The following is a 22214-nucleotide window of genomic DNA, read 5'->3' on the forward strand; positions in this document are numbered from 1 at the left end:
CCCTGATACCAAAGCAGGATAAATATGATACAAAAACAAAAGAATCTAGTTTGTCCAACATAAGTATTGCTACTCTGACTTTCTTTTGACAGCCATTTGTATGATAAATGTTTCTCTACTCCTTCACTTTTGATCTGCAGGTGTCTTTAGGTCTAAAATGAGTCTCTTGTAGGCAGCATATGGATAAGTCATTTTTTAAAAATCCTTTTTGACACTCTATGTCTTTTGATTAGAGCATTTAGTCCATTTATAGTTGAAGTAATTATTGATAGATCTGTATTTATTGCCACTGTATTACTTGTTTTGTCATTGTTCCTGGAGATTTCCTCTGTTCCTTTCATGTCTTTGTCACTTTTGGTCTCTGCTTTGCACTCAGAGAGTCCCTTTAACATTCCTTGCAGGTCTGGGTTAGTGGTCATGAACTCCTTTAGTTTTTGTTTGTCTGGGAAACTCTTTATGTCTTCTTCTATTCTGAATGTTAGCCTTGCTGGGTAGAGTATTCTTGGCTGCAGATTTTTCCTATTCAGTACTTTGAATACATCAGGCCACTCCCTTCTGGCTTGCCAAGTTTCTGTTGAGAAATCTCCAGCTAGCATTATGAGTTTTCCCTTGTAAGTGAAGGACTTCTTTTGTCTTGCTGCTTTTAAGATTTTTAAAATCAGTATATTTTGCATATTTAATTACAATATGTCTTGGTGTTGGGCTGCTTTTGTTGATTTTGATGAGAGTTCTCTGTGCCTCCTGGACCTGGATGTCTGTGAGGAGACAATCTCACCATGTATCTTGAAGGCATTGTTTCAAAGTTCTTTCTCCCTTCTTAGACTATCAGTAACTTTGCAGGTAGCCACAAAAAAAAAAAAAATACCCTTCATATCAATACCTGCTCATCAATAAGCAAGTAGAGCATTCATTTTACAGATTGTCTACAGCAGATTCTTTTCCCCCTTTAATTATGGAACTCTTCAACCATACACGGAATAGGGAGAGTAGAATAATGAGTCCACATACCACTTCCAAGCTTCACTGGCCTGACATCAACATTCCATGACCGGTTTCTCCCTGCCATCTGCATGGTGTTAGACTTCTGTCAATTAAAAAGTTGCTGGCAAACAACACAATAACAAAGAAATGTATATTTTGAGCAAAAGTGAATTATCTATACTAACGTAGATCATTGAAAATGAACTTTTGGGGAATAAACTAGCCCAGATCCGTTGAAATGCTGAGTGTTTGGAAAGTATCCACTCACTGTATACATTAAGTATCACTCTGTTAGTTCTGGTTTTAGTTTTGAGGCAGTAAGCACGGCCAGCTTTCCTGTTGGGGCAGAAATTTGAAAGCTGGGCTCCGGTGTATGTTTTTCTTGTGCCTTCCAGGATCGAGCAATACTACGAAGCCATCTTGGCTCTGTGGAACCAGCTGTACATCAACATGAAGAGCCTGGTGTCCTGGCACTACTGCATGATTGACATCGAGAAAATCAGGGCCATGACTATTGCCAAGGTACATCCTGAGGACCACTCAGGCTGCCCGGAGGAGGCGCCAAGCTGCTCCCTGTGGTGCTCGCTTCTGCCTGGCAGACCTTCTAGCAGTGCAGCTAATGCTTTCGTATCTCATGGAGAGAGTCTGCTCAGCCTGTGAGGCTCTGGTCCATCCTGTATAGGATGGGAGGGATTCACACATGGCTGTCTGTGGTACAATCAGAAGTACCGATTGAAATTGCCCAACAAGCCAGAAGTACCCATGGAAAGACACGTGGTCCTGTACTATCCTGGGTCCCGTTGTCCTTTGATGTAATGGAAAGCTGGGTCATAAATTATTAACTGGATATCACAGAAGTGAATGGGGGAACAGAATTCACGGAATAACGCCCAAGGCAGTTGTTCTTCTAGATCAGTGGTTTTCTTTTCTTTTTTTTTTTTTTTAATGTTTATTCACTTTGAGAGAGAGAGAGAGCTAGAATGCAAGCAGGGGAGGGTCAGAGAGAGAGGGAGACACAGAATCTGAAATACGCTCCAGGCTTTGAGCTAGCTGTCAGCACAGAGCCCGACACGGGGCTCAAACTCATGAACCATGAGATTGTAACCTGAGCTGAAGTCAGACGCTTAACTGCCCCAAGATCAATGGTTTTTCAAGCTGTGGTCTGAAGAATCCCTGCTTACGGGGTTCTGCTCAGGATGATAGGGTCAGAAGAGGCACGGAATCAGGAAGTCTGGGATCCCTTTATTCCCCCTTTTATCTTTTCGGTCAGAGCAGCTTTGCTGTAATCTGCTTTAGATTTGTGACTTCTGAGTAATATGTCCTTTGAAGAATGAAATTCTGTAGGAAAAATCAATTGACAACCCACTGCTGTGGTTCTGAGGAACAATCTCATAATTTTCCAGGACATTTTATGTCTTAACGGGCCTTTGACAAGAATTGCCTTAAGCCCCCTCTAGCATCGGGTGTTTCTGGGCACTCCTCTTGGTGCTCCTGTGGGGATAATCACACCCTCCTGCCTGGTTTACTTCCAGCTGAAAACCATGCGGCAGGAAGATTACATGAAGACAATATCTGACCTTGAGCTGCATTACCAAGAGTTCATCAGGAACAGCCAGGGCTCGGAGATGTTTGGAGATGATGACAAACGGAAAATGCAGTCCCAGTTCACAGATGCCCAGAAGCACTACCAGACCCTGGTCATACAGCTCCCTGGCCACCCCCAGCACCAGACAGGTTTGGAGCGTCTATTATTTGTGTTATCACCCACACACACAGCTTTTTTTTTTTTTTAAATAAACATCTATTCATTTGTAAGAGATAGAGATAAAGCTTGAGCTGGGAAGGGGCAGAGAGAGAGAGAGAAAGACGCAGAATCCAAAGCAGGCTCCAGGCTCTGAGCTGTTGGCAAGAGTCCACTGTGGGGCTCGAACTCACAGTCCATGAGATCACGACTGGAACTGAAGTCAGATGCTTAACCGACAGTCACCCAGGTGCCCCAACCACACTCACAGCTTTAACAGAAGGTAGTTTGCACAGAACTAGTTTCAGGATCAACGTTGAAAAATAACATCTCAAAAGTCATATATACACTAAACTTTCAGAATCCGATCAAAGAAGGAGCTACGGTTTAGGTGGTATAGACAGTTTATGTAGTATAGACGCTTTCTGAGCAAAAGCACCCTTCTAGCTAGGAATTCTCTGACTTGTGTGGTCCTGATATATTTTTACAGTCACCACAACTGAAATCACTCACGTTGGTACCTGCCAGGATGTCAACCATAATAAAGTGATTGAAACCAACAGAGAACATGACAAGCAGGAAACGTGGATGCTGCTGGAGCTCCAGAAGATTCGCAGGCAGATGGAGCACTGCGAGGGCAGGATGGCCCTTAAGAACATCCTGCTAGCAGACCAAGGCTCCACCCACCACATCACAGTGAAAATAAATGAGCTAAAGGTAGGCACCCAGTAATATTTTGTTCAATTCCAGGCATATTAATTTATCTGCAAACTGATTTTAAAAACCTCCTGGTTTAAATATTTATAGGCAAGAAGCACTACTTTTCAAGAAAACAGGCTTCTGGCAGGATTTCCTTTTTCCTTTCCCATGCTTCCAAATTTCTAGAAGGTCACTGGGCTGGGAATTAAAGCACTGTTGTGTTGGTTTGTGGGGTGTTGGATCAGACCACGGTGTTTGTCATCTGTGCCACATAGTCCTTTGTTCATTTTTGAAGTTTTCATGAACATTAATGTGGTTGCTGCCTGAAACCACCTATGACATGGGCTAAACAAGTAGAATCTTTTTTAAGTTTATTTACTTATTTTGAGAGAGACAGAGATAGTGTGAGTGGGAGAGGAGCAGAGAGAGAGAATCCCAAGTAGGCTTTGTGCTGTCAGTGCGGAGCTCGATATGGGGCTCGAACTCACAAACCGTGAGATTATGACCAAGAGCTGGATGCTTAACTGACTGAGCCACCCAGGTGCCCTGAATTATTTTTATTCATAGATAGGAAACTGACATGGAGAGAATTGTTTGGTGGGGGGGAGAAGGGGTTGGGGGTTGGGGTGGGGGTAAAACCTCAAAGCTGTAGAGGGAGCTGGGATTACGGCCAAGTGTAGTCAGCTCCCAGCTCTGTGATCTTTCCTGCTCAGCCACGCCTGTGTGCTGCATTGGGATATCTGAGATAATATATCCTAGTAAGCGACCATGTTTACACAGCGCTGATAAGGCCTCCTCAGAGAAGGAAATGAAATATCAACTCTGTCCCTTGAGTCTTGTCCGTTTAGTGGACTACTCCAGGACAAAAAAATGATTGTAAGAGTCACACAGTTAAATCAAGAGCTTTCCTTCTTTGACAGAGTGTGCAGAATGATTCCCAAGCAATCGCTGAAATTCTCAACCAGCTTAAAGATATGCTCGCAAACTTCAGAGGTTCGGAAAAATACTGCTATTTACAGAACGAGGTATTTGGACTGTTTCAGAAACTGGAAAATATCAATGGCGTCACAGATGGCTACTTAAATAGGTAAACACCCCGAACATTTATCACGTCTCTTTGCTTTTCTCAAGCTTCATTTTGTCAGACTTCATTTGCTCTGTAGGCTTCACTTACTGCAGTCTTGCCTTACAGTTTTTCTGTTCACTGCAGACTTACTTACATTCTTCTGTGCTTTTGAGATAGTAATTTTGAGATGTTAATTCCACTGTTGTGAAATCTAACGTGTTTTACAGCTGAGGTATATGCTGTAAGAGTCAGGACTTAGAATTCTTCAATTAATGCAGAATGGCTGGCTGAATGATGATATAGAGGGTCGGGGGAGGAGTCGATTGCTCCTGCAGCTTAGAATAGGCAAAATAAATTTTTATCGGCTTCTTTCACTAATAGTGGCAAGAGCCAAATGTTCAAAGGCCAATTACGTCACTGGCAATATTATTTGCCTCCTGTGCTCTTTACAGCTTATGCACAGTAAGAGCTCTACTCCAAGCTATCCTGCAGACAGAAGACATGTTAAAGGTTTACGAAGCCAGACTCACTGAAGAGGAAACCGTGTGCCTGGATCTGGATAAAGTGGAAGCTTACCGCTGCGGACTGAAGGTAACTGAAAGTAACTGAAAATTCTGTTCCATTTATAACAGTGCCCCGGTTTATGGGAAATCATGCGGGACTACTCAGTCCAAATCCAAGGCTTCACTAAGTTTTTATGAGTTTGAGGATTACTAGATTTCATTAGCCACACATGGTTGGTATCCGTTGTTATTTCTATCTAGTACACTGTTTTCCAGACTGTACTGTTAGGAACTATGTGCAGAGGTAATTGGTGGTGAGATTCGTTTGGAAAACAGAGTTAAACATAATTGAACTGGTATCTTCACTATACAACTTCTCTTTTTCTTTAATATATATTACAATTATTCAGGAATGGAATAGAGTGTGGTACTTAGCATTTCTCATACAAGTATACACATTAAATCCTCTATTAATGGGGTAGCATAAGAAACTAGATCATTGACATAAATATTAGGAAATGCAATCAGTGAACATGTTTTTCTGGATTGATTATCACTTAAAGAAATACAAATATTCCAAGAGATTAATTTGTACTCTTTCTTTCTCCTGTGACAGAAAATAAAAAACGACTTGAACTTGAAGAAGTCATTGTTGGCCACCATGAAGACAGAGCTGCAGAAAGCCCAGCAGATCCACTCCCAGACTTCACAGCAGTATCCACTTTATGACCTGGATCTGGGCAAGTTCAGTGACAAAGTCACACAGCTGACAGACCGCTGGCAAAAAATAGACAAACAGATAGACTACAGGTGTGCCAACTTCCTTCCCTGCTTTGCTCCCATTTGGTCATTCCAAGATAGCGTCACTTGAAGTTGTCACTTTTAAAGCAGTGGTTTGGTTGGCTGTGTAAGTTGGGCGCAAGAGGCTCTGCTCACGGGTGTCTGGAGTCAGCCTTGATGGAAGAGGGGGAAGTAGGCACCTGGCAATAGCTAAGCTTGAAGCAACCCGTACCAGGCACTCTCCAGGCTCTTAGGGAGATCAGCGGAAGCCATTGCTCAGGCTCTTTTGAGCCCTCTAAACTCTTGCTAGGATTGTTGGAAGGAGTAGATGTTTTGAGTGAGTGTTCTTCTGAAATTTAAGAAAATTAAATCTTCTACAAAAGAAATGCCTTCTTCCAAATGAGGGTTTAAAAAGTCTCTTCAGTTTTGTGGTAGTTCATTTTACTAACAGTGCTTTTTTCCTTTATTGATAACTAATTCCCATGTCATACAATTCGTCCACTGAAAGTGTATAACCCAGTGGATTTTACTGTATTTAAAATTATATAACTATCACTGTAATCTATGTCTAGACCATTTTCTTTACCCTGAGAAAAGAGCCTCATACCCATTAGTAGTAATATCCCATTACCTCCCACGTCGCCAGCCGCACTCAGTCTTTCCTCCGTCTCTGTGGATTTGCCTGTTCCAGACATTTTGCATGAAGGCATCATATCTTATGTGCTCCTTTGTGACTGTTTTTCCACTCAGCATAATGTGTTCAAGGTTCATCTTTGGTGTAGCATGTTTTAGTACTTCATTTTTTTTTTATGGGTGACTAATACTCTATTGGATGACTATACTTACTACATTTTATTTTATTTTATTTACTTACATTACTTTATTCATGATTTTTGGCTATCATGAAAAATATCACTATGAACATTCATGTATAACTTTTTGTAGAGAGGCACGTTTTCAGTTCTCTTGCACACACAGCAGGTAGATATGAGTCATATGATAACTCTGTTAGATACTCTTAGGAGCAGTAGCACTGCTTTTCTGATTTTATCATATCTCTTTTCTGCAGATTATGGGACCTGGAGAAACAAATCAAGCAACTGAGGAACTACCGTGATAACTATCAGGCTTTCTGCAAGTGGCTCTATGATGCCAAACGTCGTCAGGATTCCTTAGAATCCATGAAGTTTGGGGATTCTAACACAGTCATGAGATTTTTGAATGAGCAGAAGGTACAAGCCAGTTTGTCATTTCCTTAGATAACATTGAGTGTTTCATAGTTGTACCTAGGTTTGAAGTGATATATTTCTTAAGGCTTTTTAAAAATGCTTATTTACTTAGAGAGAGAGAGAGACAGAGAGAACGTGAGCAGGGAAGGAGCAGAGATAGAGAGGGAGAGAGAGAATCCCAAGCAGGCTTCACACTGTCAGCAGAGAGACTGATGCGGGACTTCATCTCATGAACCGTGAGATTGTGACCTGAGCTGACATCACAGTAGGACACTTATCTGACTGAGCTGCCCAGCTGCTCGAAATGATGTTTGATATTACTAGTCCATTTTGTGAATGCTTGCATAAGGTCCATGGAAAGACAGTTGTGATATTTATAAGGAAATCAATTGGGAAAACAAATAATGTAACATTGTGGTAAAGTATCTTTATAAATTGAGGTTGTAGGATCAGAAAAGAGAGAGTACAGATTAGAAAGTTTGCTCTTAGAGAATAAGAAGTCTAAGATCTGGGGCACCTCTGTGGCTCAGTTAGTTAAGCATCTGACTGCAGCTCGAGTCATGATGTCACAGCTCATGGGTTCGAGCCCCGCATTGTGCTCTGTGCTGACAGCTGAGAGCCTAGATGCCTGCTTCGGATTCTGTCTCCCTCTCTGCCCCTCCCCCTCTCATTCATTTTCTCTCTCTCTCTCTCTCTCTCTCTCTCTCTCTCAAAAGCAAATAAACATTAAAAAATAAAGATAAAAAAAGAAGTCGAAGATCTTGCTTACTCTTTTCTGAATAGAAAACATGCTCATCTTCTCGGGCTTAACTGTGAGAATAGGAGTTCACCAATGTAGTCATAAACTGTGGAGAACCAGTTGATCAGCAGTAAAATAGCTTAATTTAAAACTTTTTATATACTTTAATGCTTATATTTTATTTTTTTGTATAGAACTTGCACAATGAAATCTGTGGCAAACGAGACAAGTCAGAGGAAGTACAGAAAATTGCCGAACTTTGTGCAAATTCAATTAAGGTATGTTCGTTTCACGAAGAATGTTGGCATTTCATCAAGAATCATATTAACTGTGCTCGCTACAGCACAAGTACTAAAATTGGAATGCTACAGGGAATATTAGCATGGCTCTTGTGCAAGGATGACATGCAAATTTGTGAAGTGTCCGCATTTTAAAAGTATAAACTATTAACTGCATTATTTTCTGATTTACCTGAAAGAGTATAAACTTTTTGAGGATAGCAATTATGGCGTCTGTGTGTTCTCTCCTGAACAAACTGTGAAAAGTTTGTTAATTATTAACATAAATTCCTTGCACATTGGCAATATCCGTGGAGTGGGCTGGTCTTCATCCTTTATGCTAGTAATATGGGTAAACAATCTTCATGTAATAGAAAGATGTATTCCTTGGTTTAATAATGTAACTATTAGCGCCTTGGACACTATCAATGCCTGATAGCTTCCGGGGTTGGTCACTGGAAAAACGGCGTGATGATTCAGAACCGTGGAATTGTAGCTCTCAGTGACTCTTTTAGATCCATTGAGTATGTTTATTTTAAACCTTCTTCTTCTGCAGGATTACGAACTCCAGCTGGCATCATACACCTCAGGATTGGAAACCCTACTGAACATACCTATCAAAAGGACCATGGTTCAGTCTCCCTCCGGAGTGATTCTGCAAGAGGTATAAACGTCAATACGTATTTCTTAGAGCCAGCCCCTCCTGCCTCTTCTCTTGTCCCTGCCTCCCTCCTGTCTTCCCTGTAGACCCTGAATTCACCCTTTGTTACAGGGTATCCACTCGAAAAGGGTTTAATAGCAGATTATGCTCCTTTAGTAGGAGCCTTCAATACCCAAGTGATTTTAGGACGTGGTCAGTGGAAGTCTGGGTCTGTTGTTTATGTAGTAGGATCTTCACAGAAACTGGGCTTAAATTCTGGGCTTAGTGAGGGAAGCTTTTAACAAGTGGAAAATGTCTGGTCGATTTTTAAAATACAACTTCTTCCCAAAAATGTCAGACAGCATCATCCATCAGACGGTTTAGGGGAAATACTCTAGAGGGAGGATAGGATACAATGTTGTGAGCCTTTTGTTTTGTGGTATTTCCAGATTTTGGTATTGGCACACATGAAGGAAGGGAATTCACTCTTTATTTGTGTTAATTTTTAAGTGTTTATTTGTTCCCCGAGTAGGGGAGGGGCAGAGAGAGAGGGAGAGGGAATCCTAAGCAGGTTCTGCACTGTCAGCACAGAGCCCGATGAGGGCTCAAACTCACAAACCATGAGATCGTGACCTGAGCTGAAGTCAAGAATCAGATGCTTAACTGACTGAGCCATCTAGGCACCCCAGGAATTTACTCTTAAATTATAATTTCACTATTTCATTGATTTAGGAAATGAAATTGGTCTGCTTCCATAGGACATTTTTTTAATGCAATAATGGTTTCTTGTTTTTTCTTTCACTCCTTTTTTACAGGCCGCAGATATGCATGCTCGATACATAGAACTACTTACAAGGTCTGGAGACTACTATAGGTTCTTAAGTGAGATGCTGAAGAGTTTGGAAGATCTGAAGGTAATTTACTTAATTTCCTTGGAGCGTCGGGAAAGAAAATGGAATAGAACCTTATTATTACTGCCTCATTAGAACATGCATCTGGACATAGTCCCTGGTATATACTGACTGTTATAGAGTTTGTTCATAAGTTAGAGGTTAGTTCTGTGCTTCAGGACACTGTTCTGAATGGAGTTAGGTAATGTTTACAAAATTCTAGCTGCTTTACCTTACCAAAACTCCCCACTAATTTCACTTATGGTTTAGTCAAGGATTTTGCTTTTTTTGTTTGGTGTGTTTTCTTTTTCTTTTTCATTTTTATGTTTATTCATATTTGGGAGAGAGACATGGAGCACAAGTGGGGGAGAGGCAGACAGAAAAAGAGGGCAAAACTGAATCTGAAGCAAGCTACAGACTCCTAGCTCTCAGCACTGACCCTGACACGGGGCTTGAACTCATGAACTATGAGATCCTGTCCTAGGCCAAAGTTGGACGCTCAACTGACTGAGCCACCCAGGTGCCCCTGTGTGTTTTTTAAATTAAGGAAGAGAACATCCTGGAGTGGCTAGATTTGGATTTTTTATCAACATACATATTTGTTTTATCAGTTTTAATGTTTTTATCAACATCAAAAAAATGTGATTATTTAATTTACTCATCATTTCCAATATATGCATTCAGTTTATATGAAAACTTAACACCTTGAAATAAAGGAAACCTAACTTATGATATCTTAAGCTTTTGATCTTGGAAGAAATTACCTCATTTACACATGAGGCAGGGGAAACTCAAAGATGCTGTATCATTTGCTAAGATCATACAGGCAGTTGATTGAAGAATTACGACGAGAACAAGATTTCGTGGGTTTTTGTCTAGTAGCTTTTGCCTTGTATCACTCTCTCTATGAGTGCTTATGTGTGTGTGGTGTGCGTATGTGCAGGTGTGTGAAGAGAAACGAGAACGCACAATGGTCTGGGAGGGGGAAAAGGACCATATCTTTTCTTAGGACATGAGGTGTTCCTTTCATCCTAATTTCTGATTTCACTTCCACAGCTGAAAAGCACCAAGATTGAAGTTTTGGAAGAGGAGCTCAGACTGGCCCGAGATGCCAACTCTGAAAACTGCAATAAGAACAAATTCCTGGACCAGAACCTGCAGAAGTACCAGGCGGAATGTTCCCAGTTCAAAGCCAAGCTTGTGAGCCTGGAGGAGCTGAAGAGGCAGGCGGAGCTGGATGGCAAGTCAGCCAAGCAAAACCTGGACAAGTGCTACTGCCAAATAAAAGAACTCAACGAGAAGATAACCAGGCTGACTTACGAGATCGAGGACGAGAAGCGGAGACGGAAGGCCGTGGAAGACAGGTTTGACCAACAGAAGAGTGACTATGACCAGCTGCAGAAGGCAAGGCAGTGTGAAAAGGAGAGCCTTGGCTGGCAGAAAATGGAGTCCGAGAAAGCCATCAAAGAGAAGGAGTACGAGATAGAAAGGTTGAGGGTTCTGCTGCAGGAGGAGGGCGCCCGGAAGAGAGAATATGAAAATGAGCTGGCAAAGGTAAGAAACCACTATAATGAGGAGATGAGTAATTTAAGGAACAAGTATGAAACAGAGATTAACATTACGAAGACCACCATCAAGGAGATATCCATGCAAAAAGAGGATGATTCCAAAAATCTCCGAAACCAGCTTGATAGGCTCTCCAGGGAAAATCGAGATCTGAAGGATGAGATCGTCAGGCTCAATGACAGCATACTGCAGACTACGGAGCAGCGACGGCGGGCCGAGGAAGATGCCTTGCAGCAAAAAGCCTGTGGCTCCGAGATGATGCAAAAGAAGCAGCATCTGGAGATAGAGCTTAAGCAGGTCATCCAGCAGCGCTCGGAGGACAATGCTCGGCACAAGCAGTCCCTGGAGGAGGCTGCAAAGACCATTCAGGACAAAAACAAGGAGATTGAGAGACTCAAAGCTGAGTTTCAGGAGGAGGCCAAGCGCCGCTGGGAATATGAAAATGAACTGGCTAAGGTAAGGAACAATTACGACGAGGAAATCATTAGCTTGAAAAACCAGTTTGAGACCGAGATCAACATCACCAAGACCACCATCCACCAGCTCACCATGCAGAAGGAGGAGGACACCAGTGGCTACCGAGCCCAGATCGACACCCTCACCAGAGAAAACCGCAGCCTATCCGAGGAAGTAAAGCGGCTGAAGAACACGTTAGCCCAGACCACCGAGAACCTCAGGCGGGTCGAAGAAAACGTCCAACAGCAAAAGGCCACGGGCTCGGAGGTGTCACAGAGGAAACAGCAGCTAGAGATCGAGCTGAGACAGGTCACGCAGATGCGGACTGAGGAGAGCCTGAGGTACAAGCAGTCGCTCGATGACGCCGCCAAGACCATCCAGGACAAAAACAAAGAGATCGAGAGATTAAAACAACTGATAGAAACAGAAACCAGTGAACGGAAACGCCTGGAAGAGGAGAATGCTAAATTACAACGGACCCAGTATGATCTGCAGAAAGCCAATAACAGCGCGACAGAGACGATAAGCAAGCTGAAGGTTCAGGAGCAAGAGCTCACGCGCCTGAGGATCGACTATGAGCGCGTGTCCCAGGAGAGGGCTGTGAAGGACCAGGACATCACGAGATTCCAGAGTTCTCTGAAGGACCTGCAGCTGCAGAAGCAGAAGGTGGAGGAGGAGCTGAATCGGCTGAGGAGGACCGCCTCGGAAGACTCCTCAAAAAGGAAGAAGCTGGAGGAGGAGCTGGAAGGCATGAGGAGGTCTCTGAAGGAGCAGGCGATAAAAATCACCAGCCTGACCCAGCAGCTGGAGCAGGCGTCCATCGTCAAGAAGCGGAGCGAGGACGACCTCCGGCAGCAAAGGGACGTGTTGGATGGTCACCTGAGGGAGAAGCAGAGGACCCAGGAAGAGCTGAGAAGGCTCTCCGTGGAGATCGAGGCCCTCAGACGCCAGTTGCTCCAGGAACAAGAGAACGTCAAACAGGCTCACCTGAGGAACGAGCATTTCCAGAAGGCCATAGAGGATAAAAGCAGAAGCTTAAATGAAAGCAAAATAGAAATCGAGAGGCTGCAGTCTCTCACAGAGAACCTGACGAAGGAGCACTTGATGTTGGAGGAGGAGCTTCGGAACCTGAGGCTGGAATATGACGACCTCAGGAGGAGCCGGAGCGAGGCGGATAGTGATAGAAACGCAACCATCTCTGAACTCAGGAGCCAGCTGCAGATCAGCAACAACCGAACCCTGGAACTGCAGGGGCTGATTAATGATTTACAGAGAGAGAGGGAAAATTTGAGACAGGAAATTGAGAAATTCCAAAAGCAGGCTTTAGAGGTATTCACCACAAATATTTGATCACAGCTTCCCTGTCCTTCAAATAATTCCCTCCGTTTCCATCTAATCTCAACTGTGCTCCTGCTAACTAAGATGGCCGCTTACAGGAAGTCTGATTTTTCTTCTCATTGCTGTTCTGCTAGCTGTCATAACCCAGGCCACTGCTTTAAAGCGATTCGCCCTGTTTGCCCTTCTGTCCCTGCATCAGTACCAATCTGTGTGCCACCTCTGTTTGGCCGAGCTTTTCAAGCATTAGCTCATCATCAGGTTTAACACCTGAGAGCTTGTCCTTTGACTATTCCAGTCTGTTTTATAGAAAATAGCTCTTACTTAGTGAGCTATGACCTGTATTTTTTCATTAGAATTTTTCGAAATAAAAGCCATAGTGAAGGCGTTTCCTATGCAATTTTGAAATCATGTTTTCTTTCTTGCTTACGTGGTTTTACTGCATGCATGATTTTATTCTCTTTTGATCACGATCCTAATGTGTTTGTTTTCGCTTGGCTTTTCTCCTTTTAACCCCTAATTTAAAAATAACTTCTTTAAGTTCTAATACGTTTGACTTCTATAGACAATATTTGTGTGGGGCTGGGTGTGGGGTGTGTATATGTCCATAGATTTATTTTGTTTGATTAAACATGTTAGTCCAGCTGTAACAGGGGAGGTGTAGGTATGGCAGGTGTGACAACCTGGAACAAAAGTCCCCCTATTTTTTCAAACCATTATTCCTGTTAAGACAGGTCTGTAAAAGAAAATAGTTAAGTATGAAGCCATTTGTCAAAGTGGCAACGTATCTCTGTAGAATTTCTTTTCATGACTTGTAAGATAACACAATAGCAGTATATCCAGGGAAAATAGAGGAAGGGCAAAAAAGTGAATAAGTTTTATTTTTTAAGTGTAGGAAAAGAGGAATTATGATAGCCCTACAATGTGATCAAAATATTATTTCTTCCCATTTCTTTCTTTTTAAATTCCAGGCATCTAATCGGATTCAGGAATCAAAGAACCAGTGCACGCAGGTGGTGCAGGAAAGAGAGAGCCTTCTGGTGAAAATCAAAGTTCTGGAGCAAGACAAGAGCAGGCTGCAGAGGCTGGAGGACGAGCTGACTCGTGCAAAAGCAACACTGGAGGCAGAAAGCAGGGTGAAGCAACGCCTCGAGTGTGAGAAACAGCAAATCCAGAATGACCTCAATCAGTGGAAAACCCAGTACTCCCGCAAGGAAGAGATGATTAGGAAGATTGAGTCGGAAAGAGAAAAGAGTGAGCGAGAGAAGAATAGCCTTAGGAGTGAGATCGAAAGGCTCCAGGCAGAGATCAAGAGGATTGAGGAGCGGTACAGGCGCAAGTTGGAGGACTCGAGCAGGGAGACACAGTCACAGCTGGAAACCGAGCGTTCCCGACTTCAGAGGGAAATTGACAAACTCAAGCAGCGCCCCTATGGGTCCCATCGGGAGACTCAGACAGAGTACGAGTGGACGGTTGACTCCTCAAAGCTGGTGTTCGATGGACTGAGGAAGAAGGTAACGGCCATGCAGCTCTATGAGTGCCAGCTAATTGACAAAACAACCTTGGACAAACTGCTGAAGGGGAAAAAGTCCGTGGAAGAAGTTGCTTCTGAAATCCAGCCTTTCCTTCGGGGTGCAGGAGCTATCGCTGGAGCATCCGCTTCCCCTAAGGAAAAGTACTCTCTGGTAGAGGCCAAGAGAAAGAAATTAATCACCCCAGAATCCACAGTCATGCTCCTGGAAGCCCAGGCAGCTACAGGCGGTATAATCGATCCCCATAGAAATGAGAAGCTGACCGTTGACAACGCAATCGCTCGGGACCTCATCGACTTTGATGACCGCCAACAGATATACACAGCAGAGAAAGCTATCACTGGTTTCGACGATCCGTTTTCAGGCAAGACCGTATCTGTGTCAGAAGCCATCAAGAAAAATCTGATTGATAGAGAAACTGGAATGCGCCTGCTGGAAGCCCAGATTGCTTCAGGGGGTGTGGTGGACCCCGTGAATAGTGTCTTTTTGCCGAAAGATGTAGCCTTGGCCCGTGGGCTGATTGACAGGGATTTGTATCGCTCCCTGAATGATCCCCGAGATAGTCAGAAAAACTTTGTGGATCCGGTCACCAAAAAGAAGGTCAGTTACATGCAGCTGAAGGAGCGGTGCAGAATTGAACCACACACTGGTCTGCTCCTGCTGTCGGTGCAGAAGAGAAGTATGTCCTTCCAAGGAATCAGACAACAGGTGACAGTCTCTGAGCTGGTGGATTCTGGTATATTGAGACCATCCACTGTAAATGAACTGGAATCAGGTCAGATTTCTTATGACGAGGTTGGTGAGAGAATTAAAGACTTCCTTCAGGGTTCAAGTTGCATAGCAGGCATATACAATGAGACCACAAAACAGAAGCTTGGCATTTATGAGGCCATGAAAATTGGCTTGGTCCGACCTGGTACTGCCCTGGAGTTGCTGGAAGCCCAAGCAGCCACTGGCTTTATAGTGGATCCTGTTAGCAACTTGAGGTTACCAGTGGAAGAAGCCTACAAAAGAGGCTTGGTGGGTATTGAGTTCAAAGAGAAGCTCCTGTCTGCAGAACGAGCTGTCACCGGGTATAATGATCCTGAAACAGGAAACATCATCTCTTTGTTCCAAGCCATGAACAAGGAACTCATTGAAAAGGGCCATGGTATTCGTTTATTGGAAGCACAGATTGCAACCGGGGGAATCATCGACCCAAAGGAGAGCCATCGCCTGCCAGTTGACATGGCGTACAAGAGGGGCTACTTTAATGAAGAGCTCAGTGAGATTCTCTCTGACCCAAGTGACGATACAAAAGGATTCTTTGACCCCAACACAGAAGAAAATCTTACTTATCTGCAGCTAAAAGAAAGATGCATCAAGGATGAGGAAACAGGGCTTTGTCTTCTGCCCCTGAAAGAAAAGAAGAAAGAGGTCCAGACGTCACAAAAGAATACCCTCAGGAAGCGTAGAGTGGTCATTGTTGACCCAGAGACCAACAAGGAGATGTCTGTTCAGGAGGCCTACAAGAAGGGCCTTATAGATTATGAAACCTTCAGAGAACTGTGTGAGCAGGAGTGCGAATGGGAAGAAATAACCATCACTGGATCTGATGGCTCCACCAGGGTGGTCCTGGTAGACAGGAAGACAGGCAGTCAGTATGATATTCAAGAGGCTATTGACAAGGGCCTCATTGACAGGAAGTTCTTTGATCAGTACCGATCTGGCAGCCTCAGCCTCACTCAGTTTGCTGATATGATCTCCTTGAAAAATGGCGTCAGCAGCAGCAGCGGCATAGGTGGTAGCATCAGTGATGAGGTTTTTAGCAACAGCCGACATGAGTCAGTAAGTAAGATTTCTACCATATCCAGTGTCAGGAACATAACCATCAGGAGCAGCTCTCTGTCTGACCCCCTGGAAGAATCAAGCCCCATTGCTGCCATCTTTGACACAGAAAACCTAGAGAAGATCTCCATTACGGAGGGAATAGAGCGGGGCATTGTTGATAGCATCACTGGTCAGAGGCTTCTGGAAGCTCAGGCCTGCACAGGTGGCATCATCCACCCAACCAGCGGTCAGAAGCTGTCACTTCAGGACGCAGTCTCCCAGGGCCTGATTGACCAAGATATGGCCACCAGGCTGAAGCCTGCTCAGAAAGCCTTCATTGGCTTTGAAGGTGTGAAGGGAAAGAAGAAGATGTCAGCAGCAGAGGCCGTAAAAGAAAAATGGCTCCCCTACGAGGCAGGTCAGCGCTTCCTGGAGTTCCAATACCTCACTGGAGGCCTTGTTGACCCGGAAGTACATGGGAGGATAAGCACCGAAGAAGCCATCAGGAAGGGGTTCATCGATGGCCGAGCTGCTCAGAGGCTGCAAGACACCAGCAGCTATGCCAAAATCCTGACCTGCCCCAAAACCAAATTAAAAATATCCTATAAGGATGCCATGAATCGCTCCATGGTGGAAGATATCACCGGCCTACGCCTTCTGGAGGCCGCCTCTGTTTCTTCCAAGGGTTTGCCTAGCCCTTACAACATGTCTTCTGCCCCAGGCTCCCGCTCGGGCTCCCGCTCAGGCTCCCGCTCTGGATCCCGCTCTGGCTCTCGCTCTGGTTCCCGAAGTGGGTCCCGGAGAGGAAGCTTTGATGCCACTGGGAATTCTTCCTACTCTTACTCCTATTCCTTTAGCAGTAGCTCCATTGGGCACTAGTAGTCAGTTAGTTGCTTTTTCTTGGCTTCACTTATGTGAATTTTCGGTTTACTAAATATTAACAAAAGAAAACCTAGTGCTTGCAGTATGGTGATAGAACTTTCTATGATTAAGAAGATATAACCTTGGTGGAAATCAAATACTAAAGGCTGTTCTGGCTTTTTATCTTCTCAGCTCGCCTAACGTATCTAATACACTGGATGTAGTGTGTTTGAAATGGTAATCAGTTGTAAGGATAGCACAAATTGAATCTAGAGTTCGTTCCTTCTGTGTTTAGTTTTTTGATCGATTCTTGCACTTCTTTTGGCCTGTAATACAGATTTCTGTTCTTGGAGATGAAATTAAAGTTGATCATTGATATTCTAATCATCATTCTGTGTTTTATCTAAATATTTCCATTTTCTGTATTAGGAGAAAATTACCCTTCCCATTCTTCCCAGAATCCTCCACCCCAATTCCAAACATTTTGGAATGAGTCTCCTTTAGTTTTAGATTGCAGATTGTGTAACCCATATATTCTTCAGTGCACCTGTTTGGTTTGGCATTAATTTGACTATATGTGCATGATAGCAGCAATCTTTGCTTTTCTTTGGTCAAAGTTTTCTGTTTATTTTGCTTGTCATTTACTATGTACTTTAAAAAGGTGTCTTTATGAAGTTTGCTATTCTGGCAATAAACTTTTAGACTTTTGAAGTTTCTGTGTTTTGATTTCATATGTTTATACACACAAGGCATTTATCAGCATCTTTCTGTTAATATGTCTAAAACCTTCTGTTGACTAAGTGCCTATTAAGGATGACCATTTAAGAAAACCATCTTAGTTCTGAATTCTTGTTAGAAGTTGGTTTTTTGTAGTTTTATTCCCCCAACATTTCTCAAGTGCCTGTTATGTGTCAGGCAGAGTTCTTGGAAAAGAAGCCTGTGTAAAGAGGCCAGGCCACACATCAGTACCTACTTCTTGTTTATCCTGGACAGTGAATTCTAAGTAGCATTGGCAAAAGCCACCATAATACCACTAAAAAAAAAAATGAAGTGGCTAAGATTCTATTTTGGGTATTCTCAAAATATATGGTGTTTCATTTTGTCCCCTCAGAGGTTGGAATTGTCCTTGAATCTATAAAAATGAGTCCTGAAGAGTTTTCGGCTCTCTGTTGAAGGACAATGAGATATAAACCTATTCTTTGTTTCAAAGAGAAACTTTGAAATTCAGATGTTTGTTATTAAATCAACATGACCTTACTGAATACCTGTTATGTCTAGTATTAGGCTAGGTATTTACTATGAGGATTCAATACAGTTGATATTCAGTACAAATGGCTTCAAGACATTTGTAGTCTGGGGGCGCCTGGGTGGCTCAGTTGGTTAAGCATCCGGCTTTGGCTCAGGTCATGATCTCATGGTTCATGGGTTCGAGCCCCGCATCAGGCTCTGTGCTGACAGCTAGCTCAGAGCCTTGAGCCTGTTTCAGATTCTGTGTCTCCCTCTCTCTCTGACCCTCCCCTGCTCCTGCTGTCTCTCTCTGCCTCTCAAAAATAAAATTAAAAAACATTAAAAAAAAAAAAGACATTTGCAGTCTGGATGGGGACAGAAGACACCTATAAAGTGATCAGTGGGACAACTTTCATATATCAGCAATATGCATTAATATAATCAAGTACAGTACAGATTAGAAAATAGGAAAACAAATGAAATGTTAATTGTGAAGAGTAAAAAATATCATACATGAGATACTACTTAAATTATTGGGGCTTTTGGTACTTTGGATGAAAACAGTATTTTTCTTCCTTGTCTCCCCTCCTTTTTCTGCTCGCCTCCCAATCTGAAAGACTTGTAATTAATTTCATTCACTAGTAATTGACTTTTGTGTGCTACACATTGTGCTAAAAGCTATGCATCATGGTATTAACACATGTAATAAGGGATCCCGTGGTATTAACACATTGTAATATAAAAGGAAGAGAAAAATATGTGGGAAATGTGGTGTTGGGTGACATAAAAGAAGACCTTCTTGCTAGAGCTAGGAGGCTGTATCAGTCAGCTTGGGCTGCCATAACAAGATGCCATAGATGACGTGACTTGATTTTCTCAGTTCTAGAGGCTAGAAGTCCAAGGTCAAGGTGTCCTTAGATTGGTTTCTGGTGGGAGCTCTCTTTGTGGATGGTAGGCAGTAGGGATGGGTGGGGATGTCTTGGTCTTGTCTCAGAAAGACTTGAGTTTTATTAAAGCCCCATCTTTATGACCTCATTTAGCCTTCATTACCTCCTTACAGTCCCTAACTCCAAGTACAGTCACACTGGGGGTTAGGGCTCCAGTATATGAATGGGGGTGGGGATGGGAGTGAGGACAGCACACAATTCAGCCTTTTATAGAGACCTAATCTAGAATGGGACAGGAGATCTCTTAGAAAAAATGCCGATTAAACAGATCAATAACTATCCATGTAAAGCAGTTCTTAGAGTTGAAAGAGTATACCTCCAAGCTGTTGCCGAACGTTGTCTTTAATCTCTGAGATGAGGACATGCTTGACCTTGGATAAGTTTTGCCTTGGTTCACCTGTAGCGAGCCTCCACAGAAAAGGGGTGTGTGTGTACAACTTTTCAATGACAGCCATCATTTCACATTCAAAAACAGTCTCACGTTTTCCAGGCTGCTGCTGGGCTAACCGTGTAAATGTAGATAAAAGTAGGGATTCTGTGGACAAAGCATGAATAAACTGGAACTCATCCATTACTCTGCATCTGCTTGCAGCTCTTGGCCTATTTCCATATTTTGGGATACTGCTTATTTACACTCAACACGTTTATTTTGGTGAGAGAATTGTACTCTCTGCCTATAGAAATAGCTATTCCCTCCGTAGTTTCTCCTTCGGAAGGAAACAAGTGCAAAGGGAAGCAAAGATTTGGAATCAGGCCTGAAAAAAGTAAATAATAATAGAAGAGGGATTAGGTTCTGGGAGTTAAAACCAATTGGTGAAATTAAAAGGGTTGATTCCAGGTCTTGGGTAGAAAATGTACAAAGTAAGCTTGGGTCAATCAAAGGAAGGAAAAGGAAGTAGTCAAGGACTAATGGGACATGTCAGAGAAACGAAGTGGTTAAAGTGGCTTCCATGGGTCAAGGTTGGGACACTTTGGGAATCAGCAAGAATTGTGATGGTAACAGAGTGTAATAACAAATTAAAAAACCCTCAATAATGGTTTTAAAATTCCCTTGATTTAGGGTGCCTGGCTGGCTCATTCAGTTAGGTGTCTGACTATGGCTTAGGTCATGATCTCACGGTTTATGGGTTGAAGCCCTGTATTGGTTTCTGTGCTGACAGCTCAGAGCCTGGAGCTTGCTTGGGATTCTGTGTCTCCTTCTCTCTCTGCCCCTCCCCTGCTTGTGCTCTCTCTCAAAAATAAATACTTAAAAAAATTAAGAAACCCCTTCATTTTATAGTGAACAAAATGAAGGTATGGTAAGAAGGCCAGCTAACAAATACAGAAGCCATGACAATATTAGAGAATCATAATTTATAACTCCTAACATAATGACAGATTTACTGAGGATTGTGTGAGTTTGTTGGGGAAGAAGACATTCATATGGCCTCAAAGTATCATCCCACAGACGAAGATGTCCTGTACCAGAGCGATATAGGTATCTACCTTTACCAAGTGATCAAATTTAGAATTACTAATAGAAGAAGAATTTAAGATAGGTGTCCTCTATGAGATGTAATAAAGAGGGATACACATCTCCTTGCAAAATTATTAAATAAAACCTAATCATAAGGGGGGGAATATGACAAGTCCAGAAAGGGGAACATTCTACAAGATACCTGGCTAAGGCTCCTGACAAAATTCAATGACTTAATTTAAAAAGATGGGGCCCCTGGGTGGCTTGATCAGTTAGGTGTCCGACTTCAGCTCAGGTCATGATCTCACGGTTTGTGAGTTTGAGCCCCGCATCAGGCTCTGTGCTGACAGCTCTGAGCCTAGAGCCTGCTTCCAATTTGTGTGTGTGTCTCTCTCTGCCCTTCCCCTGCTCTTGTTCTGTCTCACTCTCTCTTCAAAACTAAATTTAAAAAAAAAAAAAAAAAAAAAGGAGGGTCTGGGGCCTGCCTGTGTGGCTCAGTTAAGCATCTGACTTCGGCTCAGGTCATGACCTCATGGTTTGTGACTTCAAGCCCCACCTTGGGCTCTGTGTTGACAACTCAGAGCCTGGAGCCTGCTTCAGATTCTATCTCCTCTTCCTCCTCTTCTTCCTCCTCCTCCTCCTCTTCCTCCTCCCTCTCAAAAATAAATACACATAAAAAAATTTTAGGGGCTTCAGCTCAGGTCATGATCTCATGGTTTGTGAGTTCGAGCCCTGTGTTGGGCTCTGTGCTGACAGCTTAGAGCCTGAAGTCTTCTTCAGATTCTGTGTCTGCCCCTCCCATGCTCATGCTCTCTGTCTCAATAATAAATTTTTAAATGTTAAAAAATTTTTAAAGAGAAGGGTGGGGAGACATTCTAGGTTAAAAGAGACAAGAGCCAATTACATCTCATCGATTGAAAAAAACCAATCAAATGACTGTGAAAGGAATTTGGGGGACAACTGGGGAAATTTGGATATAAACTGAACATTAGATGTATTATGAAATTATTGTCTGAGTTTTGATCACCTATGGTGGTTATGCAGGATAGTGTCCTTATTCTTAGGAGATGGATATAGACCTATTTGGGGGTTGAAGCAGCTGCAACTGACCCTTAAATAATTCTGCAAAGTAAGTATGTGAGGCTGTGTGTGTGTGGAGAGAGAGCAAGAGAAAGCAAACGTGGGCAAATGTTAACCAGCTGGAAGATGGCGTTACAAATTCTCCTTGTACTACTCTTTAAACTCTGTAGTCATAAATCGTCTTTTAAAATTCAGTTTTTTAATGAACATGTTGAAAGAGTTTTAGTCAAAAAGACCCACAGCCAATCTCATCATCAGACTCCTCGGATTATTTTTCTTTGCTTCCACTTTCTTCTCAGCAGGGGCAGTGGCGGTGGGTGGGGCAGGACATTGGCTGGTGCAGAGTCAGTCGCTGGGACAGGTCCACCAGCCCCTACGTTGAGGTGGGGCTCCTGATGG

At 43.0% G+C, this 22214-nt stretch overlaps 1 protein-coding gene and 1 non-coding gene across 2 annotated transcripts in view; both read left to right on the forward strand.

Annotated features, from left to right (window-relative positions):
* The window catches only part of DSP (desmoplakin), a 47721-nt gene extending 29905 nt beyond the window's left edge, over positions 1-17816 (forward strand). The window contains exons 14-25 of the mRNA XM_029943143.1: positions 1377-1503; positions 2514-2715; positions 3213-3439; positions 4342-4508; positions 4940-5078; positions 5607-5800; positions 6840-7002; positions 7933-8016; positions 8573-8680; positions 9472-9570; positions 10603-12897; positions 13875-17816. Of these exons, the coding sequence (XP_029799003.1) occupies positions 1377-1503; positions 2514-2715; positions 3213-3439; positions 4342-4508; positions 4940-5078; positions 5607-5800; positions 6840-7002; positions 7933-8016; positions 8573-8680; positions 9472-9570; positions 10603-12897; positions 13875-17123 (7054 nt within the window). The 3' untranslated portion in view covers positions 17124-17816. The remainder of the gene's footprint in view (positions 1-1376; positions 1504-2513; positions 2716-3212; positions 3440-4341; positions 4509-4939; positions 5079-5606; positions 5801-6839; positions 7003-7932; positions 8017-8572; positions 8681-9471; positions 9571-10602; positions 12898-13874) is intronic.
* On the forward strand, positions 8069-8172 carry LOC115297270. Its single transcript, XR_003911371.1, has one exon. It is a non-coding gene; the product is annotated as a U6 spliceosomal RNA (small nuclear RNA).
* Positions 17817-22214: the final 4398 nt, after the last annotated feature.

The sequence above is a fragment of the Suricata suricatta genome, chromosome 7, assembly GCF_006229205.1.
Source record: "Suricata suricatta isolate VVHF042 chromosome 7, meerkat_22Aug2017_6uvM2_HiC, whole genome shotgun sequence".
Classification (NCBI taxonomy): Eukaryota; Metazoa; Chordata; class Mammalia; order Carnivora; family Herpestidae; genus Suricata; species Suricata suricatta.